Raw genomic sequence first — 18,743 nt, 5'->3', positions numbered from 1 at the left:
TGCCCGCGCAGACTACCGGTCCCGGCATGCCCCGCGGCCCGCCGCCCAATCGCGGCGCGCTTTGTTGCGGGGGTGCGGCAGGCGCCGAGGCCCCGTTTCAAGATGGCGGACGATGGTGAGACAGCAGTGAGGCGGCCACCGGCGAGGCCTCCGCGGCCGTCGGCGGAGGAGAACGACCACGAGCACTGCAGCGACTGCGAGAACGAGGCGGAGCACGGGTCCAACCGGGGGTGAGCGCCGGCCGGGGCCGCCCGCCGCGGCGGCGGCCGGGCCCATTGAGGCGGGCAGCGGCCGGGAAGTGAGCGGCACCCCGCCCTACGGGCGCGCTGATTGGCCGCCAGGCAGCTTCCCGCGCTGCGATTGGTCGAGCTGCCCGTCGGTCTGGCGGGGGGGAGGGGCCCGCTGGCTCCCATTCACGCCTGTTGTGGGAGCGTGTCCCGAAGCTAAGCAGGGTCGGGCCCGTCCGTGCCGTGATGGGTAACGGCCTGCGCGGTGTCTGCGGGGCAGCCAGAGAGCGACCGCGAGTGCCTTCTTTTGGCAGAAATGAGCCCAGTTCGCAGCTCTCCTTATCCTTGCGTCAGGGTGTGTCTCCCCACAGTCCCCCGGTCCTCCAGCACGAACCCCGTCCCCCTCCCGGCATCTCCAGCACCGCGGTGGCACCCGGGGCGGTGGCATGCTCGGGCACGTTGTCCCGCTCCCCGGAGGCTGTGGCCTCCCACCGCCATCCCTGCGCCCTGGAAGAAGGCCAGGCTCCTTGCACACCCGTCCCGTCGTTTTCCTAAACGCAGCCCAGGGTTTTGCAAAGCTCGGCCGATGGCGTCCAGAGGTATGAAATGGTGAAACAGCAACAATTAGTCTGGGAGTGACCGCGCACGGCGAGGCAGGTCCTTGTCTACGTAGGAGAGATCTAAAATCCCTAACGTAGTACACGTGCTACTCACTGCCTTAATTAATAAGGCACAGAGCTGCCTCACCGTGCCTGTGGTTTGCAAGAGAGGCTTCGTCCTCGTTCCTGCTGGCTTTGCATGCAGCAGGGCACGTCATCATGTGGCTTATGCCACATCGCGGATTTCCAGAGTTTTCTAGAGGTTTTGCACCTTGTGCGTCATGCACCTGAGCCTCACCGGCCTCCTTTTCCTGCTCACCCCATGCCCTAGCAGCTGCTTTCCCAACCCTGTGACGCAGAGACCGTCAGCTTAAAGAGCTCTTCTCCCTCCATCGGCAGCTTTTCCTAGGCAATCCCGCCTGTCCGGTAACCAAAGTGAATAAAAGGTCATGCAAGAAATATCACAGAGGCTTTTTTTATGACAGCACAGATGCCCGTTTATATTTTATTTGCCTCCCGGGTGTGGCACCGTGTCTCAGTTTAATAGGTTTAGCCGTGCTTGGGGAGATTTTTCTTTTCTTTCCCTCTGACATGATTAGGTTTGTGGAAACCAGAGCCAAGCAGAGAGGAGACACGGTGCTTAATCACCGTTATTTCCCAGCCGAGTAGCTCAGCCTGCCCTTTGCCAGGAAAAGGTGTGTTCTTGAGCCCTCGTCGTGTCTTAGCATGGGCACTGTGTCACCTGCAACCCTGAGGAGTTAAAGTGCAGTTACCTGCCTGGACTAGCTTGAGCGTTGAAGTGCAGCAAGCTAACCGGGCAGCCTGGGAAAAGTCCAGTAACAAATACACCTAGAGAGTTTGGATTGCTCGGGAAATAACATTAAAAGCGTGGCTGATGGGCACAGCGATAATGAGTGCAAGCCAGGGAGGCTTTGGAACCGTCTGGCAAATCTCCTGTCCTCCCCAAAACTTAATGGAGGATCCATCTAGGAGAGAAAAGACCAAGCAGTAGGAAAGGTGGTGGTTTTCTTTCTTGATGCACATTGGTTCCGTTGATTTTTGTACTGTTTTGTTATGCTGGGATGTGGGAGTGTTTCTGGTCACCCCAGCTGAATGCCATCCCGAAAAACGGGGCAGGGGAAGTGCCTTGAGCTGCTGAGGTTTGCAGAGCAATGCTCAGAGTCCTGCCTCTGCCCAGTTTGTGTTAAGCGTCACTGGATCTTGGCTCTGAGATTTAAAACATAAAAGTGCTACTTAGCGAGAGCAATACTTCCTTTCCTTTTAAGGACAGGAAAGAGGAATTGAGTTTCCTCCATTCGGTCCCGTGTCAGCACTGGGAAATGGCTGCACCGCTCTCCGCTGCAGCTGTCCAAGTTGATTTCCCAAAGAAAAAAAATCCCACTTTCATATTTGTTGCAATTTCCTTTGTGCAGAGAGGGCTTCTGTTGTGTCTCCAGTGTCTGTGGAGGGTTTATTACCATTGTAGATAGAAGACTGGAAAGGTAGGGACACCGGCACGGGCTTTGCTCCCTAGAGCTGCTGCGAGCCCGGTGGGATTTGTCAGTTCACAGGCAGTGAATGTCACTTGAGTGTCCCAGCCCCGTGAAATGTGTCTGTTCTTGGCAAAACCACCTGGGAAAAGTGGGTTTGGGTGCAAAAAGTTTGGGGACAGTCCTGTGTCGTGAACTGGGTTGTTGCTGGATGGGGTGTGGGGAAAGCAAAGGGGCTTTTCTTGGTGGGACAGCAGGCAACTGCCTGGTTTGGCAGTCCTTGCCTGCACTTACACCATGAGAGGATGTTCCTGGGACAACCGCTGTGCTCTAACACGCAGAATTTAGTTTTAGGTGTTATATGGAGCACAGTAATGGCACACTCTGCTTCAGGACCCATGCTCTGCCATCTGCAGAGCCTCCCTCATCGCTCTGTCCCCTAATGAGATTACAGCCTAAGTACCGCACCCGATTAGCCCCAGGTTTGGCAGGAAGATTTTCCAGCACCTAAATATGGAGCAGGGATCTACTATTTCTCATCTGACACCTTTCAGGCTAGGAAGCAAGGCTGTGCAGTGGAGGAATTGCAAACTGCACAAGCCCTTGCCCGAATCTGCATTTCCAGTTTGGGTTTTGAGGAAGAACGAGCAGTGTTTGGTTGGTACCATTTGCTATCGTAGGTGTGAGATGGTCTGAGAGCCTGAGCATGGCATTTCAATTTGTGTAATGAAAGACACTTTTTGATCGCCGCAGTGTGTACGCTACGGGAAATAACTCCCAGCCTCTGCCATCTAAATCCCCCCATGCTGACCCAGAGCTTCCCACTGGGCTTCAGGAGCTGAGGGAGCTGCGGGGAGCCAGCCGCAGCTGGAGTTGTCCTCCCTTGTGCTTTCTTCCCCCACCTTGCAAAAATAAAGCTCTCGGATCTGGGAATACAGCAGGAGCACATATAGATCCAGGTGATAGATAAGTGGGTGCTGAGCACCAGTTTGTTACTGGATGCGTCTGGTGTTTGCCAGCCTCCAGAGGAGCTGAGCTGGTGGAGGACAGTCAGTCTGAGCCCACCCGGTTTATTCAGGTACTTCCAAAAGTGTATTTTCTAGATTGCTCAGGTTATGGGTATTATTTTCTGTATCGTGGTTAGCACCAGCTCCTTTCACTTGAGCTCCAGGAGCCATCCAGTAGTGGGGAAGGGGGGTTGCAGCAAAAGGTAATGGCCATGATGGCAGCAATGCCTTTCCCAGGAGAAGGGAGAAGTGTTTTCCTTAGTCAGAAAGTGGACTGCTGCAATCCTGCAGGTAATCGGAAGACGTTCCGCATAGTGCAGCCAACGCGCCCTTCTCCACCCGCTTTATCTCTCAAAGCAGCTCGAGCTGGAAAGGAGATACAGGAGGAAAAAAGCCATAAGTACAGCCAAGGAGGGCCATGGGCTGGACAGGAGCTGGCCTGGCGGTTAACCCTTCCTGGGGGGTGAAACCAGTTTCAGCCCTTGCAGCTTCATGGGTAACATCAGCTATGGTAGCTGGGATTTTGGATGGTGGTGGCTCATCCCAAGACACCAGTAGGACATTGCCGTTAACTTGGGGAACATCCGAGGGGCTGCAGCTACACTGGAGCATAAAGAAGAAGAAATTTGCTTTCTTAAATGGACTTTAAAAGAGAAAATACCTATAATTGTTGCTTCCCTAGGTGTAGCGAGTTGGACCTTCTGGTTTTCCAGCATTTTCCTACATGCTGGTGATTCCTCTACTGGGTTGGTTTTCATCTCCCAGCTGGAGCAGAGCCCTTCCCCACGCCACAGCACCTGGGAATGCAAAACCTCATCCCACCTTATGCCACCCTGATTTCTTCCAGGTCACGACAGCTTTGCTCATAAATCAGGGAGGATTTTTCTCAGTGCTTTTACCTGCGAGCCCGGTGTGGGGGTGAAGTGATATTGGTTGGGCTGAACTCATTAGCAGCAAGCTGGGAGTTGGCAGCTCTGATTTATGAAGCAAAGCAATGCCGACTGAATACACAGGGGCTGGGAGGATTTTGTTTGTCGCATCTGACACCCGCAACATCCCGACGTGGAGGTGACCTGGGAAAATGTGTCCATCCCCCGTGGAAGGGGCGGCTTCCAGCGTCTGCTCTCGGATATGCTCACAAACCTGCCTCGTGCCATCAGTTTGTGGTGTTAAAATTGGCAAGAAATCAGTTGGATGTGTTTATTGCAGCTCCACAGTGGATGGTTTGGCTCATCCCAGGACCTCAGAGTGGCCATCCTGGCTGGTTGGGTATCTGCCAGGTCTTGCCCGTGCTCCTCTGCAAGGAGTTAAAAAAAACCCATCACACATTTGTCACTAAAATCAATAGCGGTGTCGGCACCGCTTTGCCGTAATTACTTTTGCTGTCATGTCAGAGCTCACGTCTCACTGGGTGGAGGTAAAGCCCTTACCCGGTGGTGGGAGGAAAGGTGAGATGTACCCCCCCCCGGGAACAGTTCAGCAGCGCCGTGGGATGCTGATCTGCACAGAGCTGCGGCTTCACGGCTGCTCCTCTCTCTGCTCTGCTGCAAGCACTTAGTGTGCCTCTGGAGAAGAGGGGGGCTTCTCATCAAGCCCCCTTTTGTGGAGCAGCTCATCCTGCGCAACTACTTGTTCCCTGTGCAGGTGAGCAAATGCTTGCTGTTTCCAAGCATTTTGCATGGGGCTCTGCCAATAGATGGGAATCTTTTTCCCCAGCAAATGCCATCTGCAGAGTCTCTGCTGCTGTTCAGGTTTTGTCCGGAGGAAAGCCTTCCCCAGCTCAGCTGCTCTATGTCCTGCAAACCAGATGTCTCTGCTCCGCAGGGCGATGGCTGCCCGTCACGTCAGGTTTCTGCTCCGTGAGTGTCAGTGGCCTTGCCGTCCGCAGGCTTCTCTACACCCAGCCCCTCCCAGCTTCATCCCTCAAAAAAACCATTTCTCTATCCACTTTTCCCTGCTTTCAAAATTCATTTGCTGCTCAGCCCAGGGATTTTTTTTAAACTTATTCCTCTCCCAGCTCTCTCCTTTTCTTGGCCTTGCTGAAATAAATAGTTGGATGCTGCTCCAACATATTTTCCAGTGTGTTTTTTTTCTTTCCTTTCCCTGCTCCACCCTCTTTGCTGCTATCTTGTGTTTGGTAAAGACATTAAGCCGGTCCAGGAGTAAGCAGCACTCGGAGCAGGGGTTCCAGGCTGGCTGGTGCCTTTGGTTTACCGTCTGCCTCTGGGCAGATCAGAGCTGTGCGGTTGTCCCTGCTGTGAAAACAGCAGTCGTTTTGGGGCTGCAAGGAAGGAGCCACCTCTATATTGTAGAGTAAAAAATATACTGGCTTGGATCCCTGAGCTGAGATTTGGGGAAAGAAGAGATTGAGGTCCCCAGGCACAGGAGGGCAGGGACGCATACCACAGTATCTGGGCTGGCAGGGTGTCCCTGGGGCAGGCCCAGTCCTGCAGAGCTCGTACTGGTTTCCAGCCAGACCTGCTCTGGTGTGAGCGATGGTGCGCGCCGGTGGTGGGCTTTGTGGTTGTATGTGCTGTGGATGTGCCACTTGATGCAAAGAACAGCTCCCAGCTGGGATCCTCCATGGCTCCATCCTCTCCCCGTTGAGCCAGACAGAGGTTATGGTGCTCAGTGAAAACAGAAGAGGAAAGGTGCTGTGGTTTTACTGCAAAATAAACTTGGCAGTGCTGACAGAGACAGCGCAGAGCTGAGCGACACTGGTGGTGTACGCACTGTCCGCCACAACTTGCTTTGCAGAAGATCCCTTATGCGTGTTGGACGCTGGCAAAGCACCCCTGGCCCGGTGTCCCCCCTTTCTCCCTCTCATCCCTCTGCTCGGTCCCACTTCACCCATCTCTGGGGTTGAATTTCCACCTGAGCCACGACCCTCTTGGACACTGTAACGTTGTTTTGGGGGCTGTTGGCAGGTCACAGCTTGGGGTCCTCCAGCTCCGCAGCAGTAGCATTGCCTGCCCTGCATTGGGGTATCTCACTCAGGGGTAAGATCACATATGCCATGCCAGGAGTAGGCACCTCTCCTGTGTTTTGGCGTCAGGTCGCTGCCCTGGACTTGCCCATCAGCGAGGCCAGGCTTGGTGCAGGGTTTCATGCCTATGGCTGCTTTGGGGTGATCATCATCTGGATGTCTGGGGCTGCCCTGCATCCATGAAAAGAGGAGCAATGCCCTGGCGCAGGCACTTCCCACCCTGCGCTCCCAAAGAGATTTGCTGCTTGATCTCGATTTTCCAGCTCCAGCATAACAATATAATAATTTTCTAATATAACAGCCACCCATCTCCCTAGATCATCACCTCTGCAGGTTGGGTGACAGTTGGTGCAGTGACCTTGGCCACTGGCCCCTCCATGGCACCTGGAACTGCTGTGGTGCCTTATCTCCAGGTCTGGATCAGCATTTGCTGCTCCCACGTCCATCCTTGGGCTCAGAGAAGAGGAAAATCCCTACACTGGGCATTGCTGCCGCTCCATGGGGTGGATTTGGGCATGTGGGGCTGAGCAGGGTAGTGTGACGACAAAAATACAGTCACCTGCAGTGTGGGGCTCACTCCCCACCGCTGAGCAAACCTGCAGGGTGGGAGATGTTGGTGCTGGTCTGCTTTTGGGAGGTCACTGCTGGGAGGGATGCCAGGGAGAGGACACGTGGCTGCACCCCCCGTGCACCTTGTATTCCGCCTCCTGGAGCCTTGGACTCAGAGCAGGGAGCTTGTGTTTTCTTTAGAGAGCTTCAGAAACCCTATAAATGTTCTCCAAAAGAAAACCCCAAGGCTCCAATGATGTTTCTTTTGTTCCCTAGCGGCTTGAGTCCAGCAAATGACAGCGGAGCCAAAAAGAAGAAAAAGAAACCCAAACGGAAGAAAGAGAAAGGAGGAGATCAGCCCGACCAGGCTCAGGATCAGTCAGTGAAGGTGATCGACCCTTTCCTGGAGTCGCAGCCCTGCACAACAGTCAGCCCCATCCTGAACGGCTCCAGTGTAGCTTAGGGCAAGGAAAGAGTCTCCTGCTCCTGGTTTTAGGCACTTGGCTGCTCAAAAAACTTAAGATTTAGAGTAATTTCCCAGCCTGGCTCTGTGCGTGGGAATTCCCATTGCTGCGGAAGGTGTTTGCGAAGTGCTCCAGGGTAAATGCGGTCCTTGGCTGGATATCCCAGCCAGTTCCTGCATTGCGGTGAAAGGGTCAGACTGGCGCCTCCGAGTTATTCTTTCCAGACACCAGCTGCCTCCTTGCAGGCAGGGAACCGCCACTCTGCCACCTGCCAGCTTCCTCTCCTGCCCACAGCCAGCACAACGAAAGCATTTTGCTATTCTTGGGCGACATCTGATGTTGTTGATTTTTGCTTGATTAACATAAGAACAGCGGCGGGGTCAGAGCAGGGTCTGTCTTACCCCTCTCGGCTTTGCCTGATCCTGACTAGCAGCTGGTGCTTCGTGAAGGACCATGGGACATGCAAGGTTTGTCCCTCCCAGCACTGGCAGTCACCCCTCTTGTCCCCTCTGGTCCTGTGGCAGGGGACACACACACAGATCTGCACATCAACAGAGGCTGTTTTCTGTCTGATGACCAGCGCCCATCCAAATATTTCTAATATTTTGTCCTTCTGACTGTGCAGAGCATTAAATTGGGGCTTTGGGTGTTTCAAACCAACTTCACTTGGAATTGGAGAGGAGATGGGGTTGTGAATTCAGCGCAGAGCTGCCCACTCTGCCAAGGTCTCCCTGGGGAGGAGGAGGAAAGTGTCTTTCATCTTGACTCTGCCTCTCTGCCTTGTCCTGGTCTGCGGTGCTCAGGGACTCCTCTGGAAGCTGCAGTTTGCAGATACAGATCCAGCTTAGATGGAGGAGGCTGAAGCAGTGAGAGAAAAGCCACCACAGAAAGCCCAAACGCTGGGTGTGGGTTGACCCAGGATGTCTCTGCATGGGTGTTAGCCAAGGTGAGGCAAGGAGGTTTGCTCCTGGGGCTTGCAGCACCCTCTTAACTGGAGCTTAAAGCATTTTAAGGCAGTTCATCCATCTCCTTTGACCCAGGAGTACCTAGAAACCAGGTCTAGGTGTGTGGCAGGTGGCTGGTAAAAGGGTTCATCCATCTTGTAGAGGGTTACAAGAGGACCTAGGCTGGGAAGGGAGTCTCCTGCCCACTGTCCCCTTCCTGGCAGCACCCTGAGGCAGGGTTAGCTCCAGGTTCCCCTAATGAGAAGCTGAAGTACAGACCTGGTGGCACAGCTTACTCATTTTGTCTTTCCGCCCTCCTTTTCTGCCCTCAGGTGAACTCTTTACCTGCTGAGAGGATCCAGGAGATTCAAAAAGCCATTGAGCTCTTCTCTGTAGGTCAAGGCCCTGCCAAAACCATGGAGGAAGCCAGCAAGAGGAGCTACCAGTTCTGGGACACGCAGCCGGTGCCCAAACTAGGTACGTATAGCCCCTCGCCATTTTGTGCTCCTTAGGAGAAGCCTTGTGGTCCCCAGGCTGCTCAAAGAAGCCGGTCTCTGGCCAGCAAGCAAGTCCCTGGACAGCCCCTCACTGATGTCCTATCTGGGCTTCCAAGGCATCAATGACACTTCTCCACCATTCAGCATCATGGACTAAGTGGCCAGCCCTGCCGCTGGAGAGCTGTACAGGCAGCTGGGGGGGGTAAAGAGGGACGAGGAGCCATTTCAGACATCAGATTTGATGCCTCCTGCATTTGGGCATCCCTTAATCTCAGGCTTTAGCCCTTGAATTGGGTCTCCCCAGCCCTCTATGCCCAAGGTTCATGTGGAGTGTTGCCACCCTTCCTCTTGCCAAGTTCTAGGGGACTTGGAGCTAACCAGCTCTCCCCTTTCTGGGGGCTGAAGCTTCCCAGGAGGGGTCCTTGGTGGGGAAGGTAACTCGGGGCAAGACAGGGCCAGCCAGTGATGGGAGCCACTCAGGGAAGCAGGTCCATGTGCTGAGCTGCCACATTGTTGGTTTGCTGGGTCACACCAGCCTCTGGCATGGGCAGGCACTGGGGCTGAGCCAGGAGAGCTGGGAGAGGAGAGGCACAAACCTCACAAGCATCTGCACCCCCAGGCTGCCATGACCATCTAAAGATCAGGAATACTATCTCTTTGTCCCCTCTTCCCCCTGCAAACAGCCTGGCTGTGCTTCCCAGCTCTAGGCCTTGCTCCAGTCCTTTCTCCAGTTTGCTCCTGATGCTCTCAGCCTGCATCAAAAGTGATCTGCTGTCAGTAATGAGGCGTTTCTCAGTGTGGCAGCAGTGCTTGGCAGCTAAGCAGACCTGAAAGGAAGAGGGGTGCACTGCCGCAGAGCTGTGTGGCTGGAAGGCACTCATTCCTGAGCTAGTTGGAGCAAACCTGCAGCGCTCCTAGAGTGCCCAGGATTGCTTTGCTTAGTCTCTCCGTCCCTGCATCCCCCAGCAAAATCCATGCAGAGCTCAGGAGATCTAGCGAATGAGTCCGAGCCCATAGTTTCTAGATTTAGCCGAAGCTTGTTATGGCTTCAGATTAGCTGCTCTTCAGTAATTTTCTTCATGGGGTTGTGTCCGACCCCTCTTGCTGCAAACGCTATTTGATTCCATTTTCATGTTGTCAGCACCAGTCTGAGGCTTTCTTTGGTCTCAAAGACTGTTTGCTGAAGCAATGGTTTCAGCTCTGTGCTGGGAAAGTCATAGTGAGATGGCATAGGGTTAGGTGAGACAGCAAAGCCTGATCTTGCATTTGCCCTTTTTCCCAGAGGATCCTGGACATGGCAAACATCATTTCTGCTTCTTCTTGGAAATGAGAGGCACAAAACAGCCCGCTCCTCCGCACACCAAATTTCTGGCTGTTCTCTGGCTGCCAGCCACTCACTGGGTCCCAGCGTCTCTGGTGGTCCTTGCTCAGGAGCACACTCTGGCACACAGCGTTACATACACGAGGCTATTTAGGGTCAGGTAACAAAAGTGCTGTGGGATTTTTAGAGCCAGATTTCAGAGTGGTTCAGCACCTGCTCAGAACAGAGAGGACGGCCAGGGGTGAGCATTTCTGGAAGCTGCCCTTGGTGGGTGTGATGGGGGCAGTTCTTGCTCTGGGCTTTCTTCCCCTCCCCATTGCCTGGAAATGTTTTCAATCCCTTTTTAAGGGAATTCCTAATTAGCACAGCTTGCTTCTCTTGGCAGCACTCAAGTGATGCCGCTGTGTTGACATCCCCAAGAAAGCTGGTGCTTTAGCCGAAATCTCTTGGCTGACTTGGGGGCTTTAGGAGTCAGTGTTTTTTCAACAAAAGTTGTCTTGTTCACTGCAGCTCTTCTTTAAGCACAGTGGGGAGGAAACCCTGATGCTTGCCAAATGGCAGAGGCCAGAGCTGGCAGGGAGAGAGCCACCATCTGATGGTGTGGCTCATGGAACAGTGCTGGCCAAAGCTGGGACTGTAGGGATGGGGAAGGATAAGGCATTGCATATGGACCTGGAGGACATAGCTGTGGCCCTGAAGCTCTGATCAGTTTGGTCACCTCCTCTCTGCTGCCTGATCAGCTCCACCATTGCCGTGGAAGGGGTTTTAATTCTCTGCCCCTGTGTCACGGCAAATGTCTGGCACATCCCAAACTGGGTGGGTGCAATGGTGATCACTGGCTGCCTGCACCAGGGACCTGGAGTGGGTGACATGAGGCATGTTGGTTGCCAGATTGAGGTGTTGGGGACTTGGCCTCAAACAGTAAAGTGCATCTTCACATCTCCCTGCTCTCTTACAGGAGAAGTGGTGAACACCCACGGTCCTGTTGAGCCAGACAAAGACAATATCCGTCAGGAGCCATACACCTTGCCCCAGGGCTTCACCTGGGATGCCCTGGACCTTGGGGATAGAGGCGTGGTGAGTACCAGCAGCTTGGCACACACATGTTAGGTTGGCGTCTCCATTGCCTGTTGGCAGTTCCATGCTTGGACTGCCAAAGATGCTTCTGGGAATGGGAACGTGTCCCTTACCACACCAGGCAACTCTCCAGCTCAGTGGTCGCATCACCTCCGTGGACTTAGGTGGGTCTGACTTCTCCCACCGTGCAGTTACCTCTCACCCATCCAAGGCTGGCTTGGTTTCTTCATGTGGATGAACAGGGACTTCTCCACATGCTCTTTAAGTGTAAGGATGCCTGAAGCCAGGAGTTTTCCCTTTGGAAGACCCTCCAGACTGTGACCCACCACCCTGGGATGTGACCTGAGGGCAGCCGGACTTAACCTGTATGTCCTGCTGCTTACCCCCGTCTGCAGTGGCACCGGTTCAGGAGCCCAGAGCAGGGGAACATGCCGGTAGCAGGGACATGGCTCCACATGGCGCCCATTGCTGTGGCCACACAAAAAGTATTCACGGTCCTGTCTCGGGGCAGCTGGGTCGTGTGATGGCTGAATAACTTTCTTAATCTGCTTGGTCTCTCCTGCTTTAGCTGAAAGAGCTGTACACACTTCTGAATGAGAATTACGTGGAGGACGATGACAACATGTTCCGGTTCGATTACTCTCCTGAGTTCCTGCTGTGGTGAGTGGCACCACAACTGCGGAGCAGAGGGTGTTGGATGCTGGCAAGCCTGATCCTAGTGACAGCGCTGCAGCTGCCTTTGCTTATCCCATCTCACTTCTTTCTGAAATCTCCGTTCCCCATCTGTCACCGTGCGTGTGTGCAGTGTCCCAGGTACACTGCAAGAGGGGTCTCTTGCCCAGCCCTGCCTGGCTCTGGCTTCTTTGAGATATGGGAGCCTAAACCAGAATTTTTTTCCTCTCTGGTTTGGTCCCTTGAGAGTTTGTAAAAATCCCGGTAGCTGAGGAACTTCTCAGCGCCCTGGAGCTGTAGGATGAAGGCGGCTGCCAAGTAATGTTGCCAGCAATAACACCTGGAGACCTGTTGCAGCGGAGCTGCTGTTTCCTCAGGGTGTTCATGAGTCGAGGAACACGGATTTATTTCCTCCTGTGTCGCTAGTGAAAACTGGCCTTGGCCACAGAGTGCAGGAATTGCCCTGGATCCCAGCAGTCCTGCCTTGTCACATCACTGTCACCCTCTCGTCCTCCTGCCTGCAAACCCACAGGTGCGTTGAGCAGCCTGGAGCAGGACACAGGGCATCCCAGGACATGGTGGGGAGGCAGGATCAGGTACACTGGGGAGCTTTGATGGGATGTGACTTCTGAAGTGTGTCTCTTCTCCAGGGCGCTGCGTCCTCCAGGCTGGTTGCCCCAGTGGCACTGTGGAGTCAGAGTTGTCTCCAGCAAGAAGCTGGTTGGATTTATCAGTGCGATTCCAGCCACTATCCACATCTATGACACGTGAGTGCTGCTTGGCTGCATTTCTCGTCCTACCCCTTGATGGCATGTGGGGCTTCCTGGGAGCGCTGAGGAGGTCTGGCTATGTTGTCCTCCTCAAACAGCCAAGCCAGACTTACGCTGTTCAGCCATGGAGATGCTTTGGTACTTGGAGGAGAAGGTGGGGGATATTTAAGGTGGGCAGTGAAGTTCTGTGCAAAGACATCTTGTAGTTAGCAGCCGTGAAGGCTGTTTTCCTCAACAAGTGAGGTCAGCTTAGAGCTCTGGCTTACATAAATCCTCCAGGGCTGGATGGAGACCATTTCCCTGGGAAAACCTTGAGTAACAGCTTAAGGGAGAATTCTCCAAACCCAGCCCTTGCCCCTTTGGCCTTCCCCGAGGCTTTGACTCCTCTTTCTGTTGAAGGGGCTGGAGGTAAATTGCCCAGGGCGTTGGACTGATCCTCCTAGGTCAGGACAGTTGGGTCTCATGCTCTGCATTGTTTCTTTCCCAAGAGAGAAGAAGATGGTAGAGATAAACTTCCTGTGCGTCCACAAAAAGTTGCGCTCAAAACGGGTGGCTCCAGTTCTGATCCGTGAGATCACGCGGCGGGTTCATCTGGAGGGGATCTTTCAGGCTGTTTACACTGCGGGAGTGGTGCTGCCAAAGCCTGTGGGGACTTGCAGGTGAGTGTCTGTGGTTCTCCAAAGAGATTTCTGTCTGCAGACCTTCCCTTGCTGAGAACCCTTCTGTGGCATTTAGCATGTGTGGTATTCCCTGCGACAGGAGAGATGAATTCCAGCCCAGGTTTCTCCTCCCCACACTGTCCTTCCAGGATTAAGTCCAGTAGCTTTGCTTAAGCTGCTCATATATCACAAGACAGGAGACTTTCTGCAGCACAAGTGCTTCAGGCCGCCCTTGTTTTTCGCTGCAGGAGCTGCTGGCCTCTTCATGAGCTGGTGTGATGTTCTCGCTTGCCCTCTCATGGCAGCTACGAGAACCTCGTGCCCGTGCAGCTGTCCTGCTGCCCAAGAACAAGTCTCCCACCGTGTGTTTCTGCAGGTACTGGCACCGGTCCCTGAATCCTCGGAAACTCATCGAGGTCAAATTTTCTCACCTGAGCAGGAACATGACTATGCAACGTACCATGAAGCTTTACCGGTTGCCCGAGGTGGGTGCCAGCCGGGGCTGTGAACCACGAAGGCAGAGCTCATGAATTGCTCCTCGCTGAGCAAGGGGTGAGGCTGGGAACTGGAGACAGAAATGTCTCGGCCGAGGTCAAGTCCTCTGCCTGGAGAACTCGGGTTTGTTTCATGTAGTAAATGACTCTGTCAAGCCATTGCGCTTTATTTAATCTTTATTTATTTTTGCCTGGGTACCTGCATTTTAAGGGCAAATTCTTGCACCTAGAGGACCCTGTGAGCTTTTGTTTCATGGTGAGTCATATCCTGTCCTGGTAAAACGAGAACGCAGATATGACAGCCTTCATCTGTCCAAACACAGCCTCGGAGTGACCTTGAATTTAGTTAGTCCCTCATTCTTCAGTCAAACTGATCGGTTCTGTCACTGCAGTTGTCCTGCTGGGGAAGTTCCCCAGCTGGATATGGGAGAAAAAACAAACAAAGCATTAAAATTGCCACCACCTTCCCCGACCTTGTTGGCTTCCTTCTGTCGGTCAGAGTTGCTTGTTTCGGTTGGAGAGCGCTGCTTCAGTGCTGGGCAGCACATGGCTCCTGTCTCCTGCCTCCCGCCGCAGCAAAGGCACCAGCTGCTGTTTTGTACTTGCCGATTTCTGCGCAGAAACCCAGACCCAGAAGCAGTGCATGCTGCTTGATCTGGGCTTTGCTGAGTGATCCCAACCGTAGATTAGAAATCGAGTCCAACTGGAAATAACATCAGGTGCTTCCTTGTGGTGCCTGGGGCACGTCTCCCACCCTGTCCCTGCCGCGAGCGGGAGCAGAGACCTGGAGTGAGGCAGAGATCTTGTGTCGTTAGTGGGTAGGAGGCCACTTCCAGTGGGACTTGACCTGGCACGTGGGGCTTTGGGACCCGCTGTGCTTCTCTGTGGTCTTTGCCATCAACGTCATGGCCAATCGCATCCATTCTTCTGCCAGGCAAGCAGGGCTGGGGGGAAGAGTGCTGGGTTGTGGGACTGAAAATGGGCTGATCTAAGCAGAGAGTGTCTCTGTGCCACTTGTTGGAGAGCCCTTGGGTGATAAAAGCCACCGTGCAACCAACAAAAATGATTTGTCCTGCTTTCTGTAGACTCCCAAGACTCCCGGCTTGCGGCCAATGGAGAACAGAGATATCTCTGCAGTGCACAAGCTCTTGACCGATTACCTGAAGCAGTTCCACCTGACGCCTGTCATGAGCCGAGAGGAGGTGGAGCACTGGTTCTTACCTCAGGAGAACATCATTGACACCTTTGTGGTAGAGGTGAGGGAGCAGGAGCAAGACAGTGGGGTATTTTCCTGGGCTTCTGCCTCCACTGGAAGAGTGTGCAGTGAGCTGTGGGAGTGATTGGGGAGGTTGCTGCCCTGGACAGTGAAATGCTCTTCCAGGGTGGGAGGGTTGAGCTGCTGGAGGATGGTGCCTCTCCATTCTGGGCTGCCCCGAGTCTCCTCGCAGGGAGCCCACACATCACTCAGACTGGCAGAGCCCCTGTAAGGCTCTGGCCGGGCTTTATCCTGGCTCTGATGTGTTGCGGTGTCACTTCTGGCTTCCAGAGCGCCCCAGGGGAGGTGACAGACTTCCTGAGCTTCTACACGCTGCCCTCCACCATCATGAACCACCCTACTCACAAGAGCCTGAAAGCTGCTTACTCCTTCTACAATGTTCACACCAAGACACCTCTCATCGACCTCATGAGTGATGCTCTTATACTCGCCAAGTCGGTGAGTGATGGCAGGGCCAGGGCAGCACCACTGGGCAGCTCACCGCTCGCCTGACCACCCTTGGGTTTGTGGGGAGGGCCAGCCGTGGGGCAGGGCTTGTACCCAAGGATGTACAAACCCAAATCCTAAAGGATCCGCTGCCCAGGAGAGGGACGCAGGGGTAGCCTGAACTTTCCAGCTAGCATTGAGCTGAGCTCAGGGTGTCTACTCATTTCTTACAGCAAACAATATTGCCATATGTCCGTAGCACTTGAGTTGAGGGTGGGTACGCCGATGCCGAGTTCTTCTCTGGCGGTCTCGGTCCCTTCTTGGGTTGCAAGGCTGGGCAGGAGAGGAGGCAAGCAGGTCATGGATGGGAGGAACTCCCTAGCACGTAAGCAGGAGGAGCTGATGGCTTTGTGTCTTGCCCATGCAGAAAGGATTCGACGTCTTCAATGCACTGGATCTCATGGAAAACAAAACCTTCCTGGAGAAGCTGAAGTTTGGGATTGGGGACGGGAACCTGCAGTATTACCTGTACAATTGGAAGTGTCCTAGCATGGCACCAGAGAAGGTCAGTGCCTTGGGGTGGTGGGGTCCTCCAGCCCAGCCAGTGCACGGGAAGGGGTCTTGTCTCCACAACCCCCAGGGAGATGAGTTTGCTGTCACAGACACCTTGGTGTTCCCAGGCTAGCCGCTGTCTGGTGCAGTGTTACACACAGTAACAGGTGAATCCAGTGATGGCTCCTCTGTGCTTTCCCCGCTATGCCTGCACAGAGGGTGTCCCTGGGGAAAAGCACTCGCCACTTGTCTCCCCAGGCTCATTTTACTCTTGGACTAGTGCAGGTTCAGAGTCCTTTACCTCGGGCACATCCGCACGGACGACCTCTTCCCTCTGTGGAAGGAGGCCAGGTACAGAGAGGAGACAGGCAGAGGGCTGCAGGGTGACAGATGTGACACCAGCAATTGCGACAGTCACCTGGGAGGTGGTTACTGTGCCCTGCAAGCCCGTGCCGGACCTGGATGTCACTGCGCAGCCCTGCAGCCTGCGTGTCAGTCTGTTGTGGTGGGGTGAGACGAACAACAACCCCTCTAGAGAGAACAGACGCGCTCAAGAGCCATTGGGTTGCTGTTGAGCAGGACCCCGTGATGATGGGGAGCTCTGCCAGCATGGTCGCCTGTAGCATGTGCAGAGGGGCTGAGCCACGGGATTGCAGGGGTGTCACCTTGTCCCTACAGCCAGCAGATCGCTCCCCACCCAGCTGCTCCAAGTGCTGCAGCTGTAGACACCCCATCTGCCTGCCCTGGGCCATTTTTAGGCAGCACCCGGTTGCTACTGTATCTCCACCCTGAAGATGTGGTTCAGCATCTGTCCAGTCCACAGCCATCTTGGAGAGGACAGTGCTTGAGAGCCAGAAGCTGCCTGGCTGCATCAGCGCTGCTGCCTGGCTGCATCAGCGCTGCAGCCTGCCTGTGCTATGTCACAACAGCTAATTAATGCTTTAACAGCAGTAATGGGGCTTTGGTTCCCCCTTTGCAGAGTGTGTGAAGCCAGGTCTGCCTCTGTGGGTACAAGCCCACGTGCCTTAAACCAGCCTTGCCCTGCTGCTGAGCCTTTCAGAAAGCTCCAGGAGGTTGCCGGAAGGTTTCAGCAATCCCTTTTCTCACTGGGAGAGGTGGTGGATTGGAGAGCCTGGTGCAGGGAGCTGCTCTCCGGCCATACCCTGTGTTGGGGCTGCCAGTGGCTCCAGCGGGTCGGAGCCTGGGACCAGCCACCAGTGCGTCCTATCATGCAGTGGCCAGAGAGCACTCGGCAGTGCCAGCTGCCTGCAGCGGGGCCTGTCCTGGTACAAGGCTCTCAGGAAGCAGCTTCTCCGAGATCTGTTAATAGCTTAGAAACAACCTTGGCTTGTAAATCAAGGCTGTCTTGCAGACTGCCCAGGCTTGTTACACCCCAAACATCGGTCACCTCCCCAGACTGGAGCTCGGCAGGATCTGTGCACTCATTTGGCTGCACACCCAGGGCTCTCTGTGCTCCCAAATATCCCAAAGCTGGTGGGAAAACTGACGCAGATGGTGCTGAGCCCTCCCAGCCAGCACGGTGAGGGCTTGTGAACTGCATCTGCCTGGAGCTGGCTCTGGGGCAGAGGATGCTGGTGCTTGGCACATCTTGACCTGGTGTCTCTGTTGGCTCCCCCAGGTCGGACTGGTGTTGCAGTAAGCGAGCCCTTGCCAGGAGAGCGCGCTGCCGCCGAGGAGCCAGGCCCAGTGAAGGTGCTGCCCTCGTCCTTTCCGCCAAAGCCAGACCTACGCCGGGAGAGGTGGAACCGAACCAGCCGCACAGCCACCCACCGCCTGGATTCACCGACCGTGTCCCGCAGCGCCGGCCGCCGCTCCCCCGCTGGCATCAGCGGTCTCCTTTGTTTTGATTTAATTGCATCCTCGTAAAGACGTGATCAAGGGAATGTAACTGCTGAAACTAGCTCATGATTGGCATATAATGGAGTTAACGGGTGAATAATAAAAGTATATATTATATATATTTTAAATCTTTCCTGTTCCAAACTGACATGAGTCGCATTCGTCTGCTGAAGGCCACCTCCAGGTTGCTGGACCATGACTTTTCTCAACGGGGCCAACCAAGGTAGATGCTTACTGCGCCGAACAGCTCAGCACCGGCGTGGTGGAGCACCGGGATGCGGTGGCCAGGCTGCCGAGCCCTCCTGCCTGCCTGGAGGGTGTTTTGGGCTCTGTCCCCTGCTTGGCTGTTTTCCCCCAGTTTGCTCACTCGTCCGTTAAACTCGGTCCTTCCCGCGGGTGCCTGGAGAGGGAGGATGGCACCATCCCTCCCCGCGAGCTTGGGAGCACGTCGAAATTTCTAAGGGCTATTTGTGCAAGCGATGCCTTGTCCCTTCTCCTCTCCAGCCTCAGAGACTTGAACCCTCTCTGCTCAATGAGGCAAGTGCTGAACTGAGGAGCAGCAACACCCGAAGACACGGGGGGACTTGGCTCCTCGCTGCCTCCGGAGCTCATCCAGCACACCCCGCTCTGCTTGGACTCCTCAGGGTCATTCATCTCCACCACCCCTCATGACACTGGGGCTGTGGGCACTGGGGGGATGATCCATCGGTGCTGCCGCCCCTCAGGGCTCTCTGCTCAGCTGCTTTTCTCTGGAAGCATGGAAATGCGGATACACATGCAAGTGACTGCCCTGCAACATGCCATTGGCATTGCCCCAGGGCTTCAGCCTCTCCAGCCAGCCCAGTGCCTCTTCCACCAGGCTCATCATCTTGT

At 54.7% G+C, this 18,743-nt stretch overlaps 1 protein-coding gene across 1 annotated transcript; it reads left to right on the top strand.

Moving 5' to 3' along the window:
• Window positions 1-69: 69 nt before the first annotated feature.
• Window positions 70-17,998, top strand: NMT1 (N-myristoyltransferase 1). Its single transcript, XM_069786801.1, has 12 exons — window positions 70-230; window positions 7,135-7,246; window positions 8,599-8,743; window positions 11,043-11,161; window positions 11,730-11,821; window positions 12,484-12,600; window positions 13,092-13,262; window positions 13,639-13,747; window positions 14,842-15,012; window positions 15,303-15,470; window positions 15,886-16,023; window positions 17,650-17,998. Exons 1-12 carry the CDS (start codon window positions 103-105, stop codon window positions 17,668-17,670), a joined length of 1,491 nt encoding a protein of 496 aa, XP_069642902.1. The 5' UTR covers window positions 70-102; the 3' UTR covers window positions 17,671-17,998.
• Window positions 17,999-18,743: the final 745 nt, after the last annotated feature.

Source organism: Haliaeetus albicilla, chromosome 7, assembly GCF_947461875.1.
Source record: "Haliaeetus albicilla chromosome 7, bHalAlb1.1, whole genome shotgun sequence".
Classification (NCBI taxonomy): domain Eukaryota; kingdom Metazoa; phylum Chordata; class Aves; order Accipitriformes; family Accipitridae; genus Haliaeetus; species Haliaeetus albicilla.
This window is presented reverse-complemented; position numbering and strand designations above follow the sequence as displayed.

Excerpts from the sequence above, each read along its gene's own strand:
- NMT1 (XM_069786801.1), top strand. The coding sequence starts at position 103 with ATGGCGGACGATGGTGAGACAGCAGTGAGGCGGCCACCGGCGAGGCCT. Across the intron at positions 15,013-15,302 it reads TTGACACCTTTGTGGTAGAG|AGCGCCCCAGGGGAGGTGAC; the intron begins GTGAGGGAGCAG and ends TCTGGCTTCCAG. Across the intron at positions 15,471-15,885 it reads CTCTTATACTCGCCAAGTCG|AAAGGATTCGACGTCTTCAA; the intron begins GTGAGTGATGGC and ends TTGCCCATGCAG.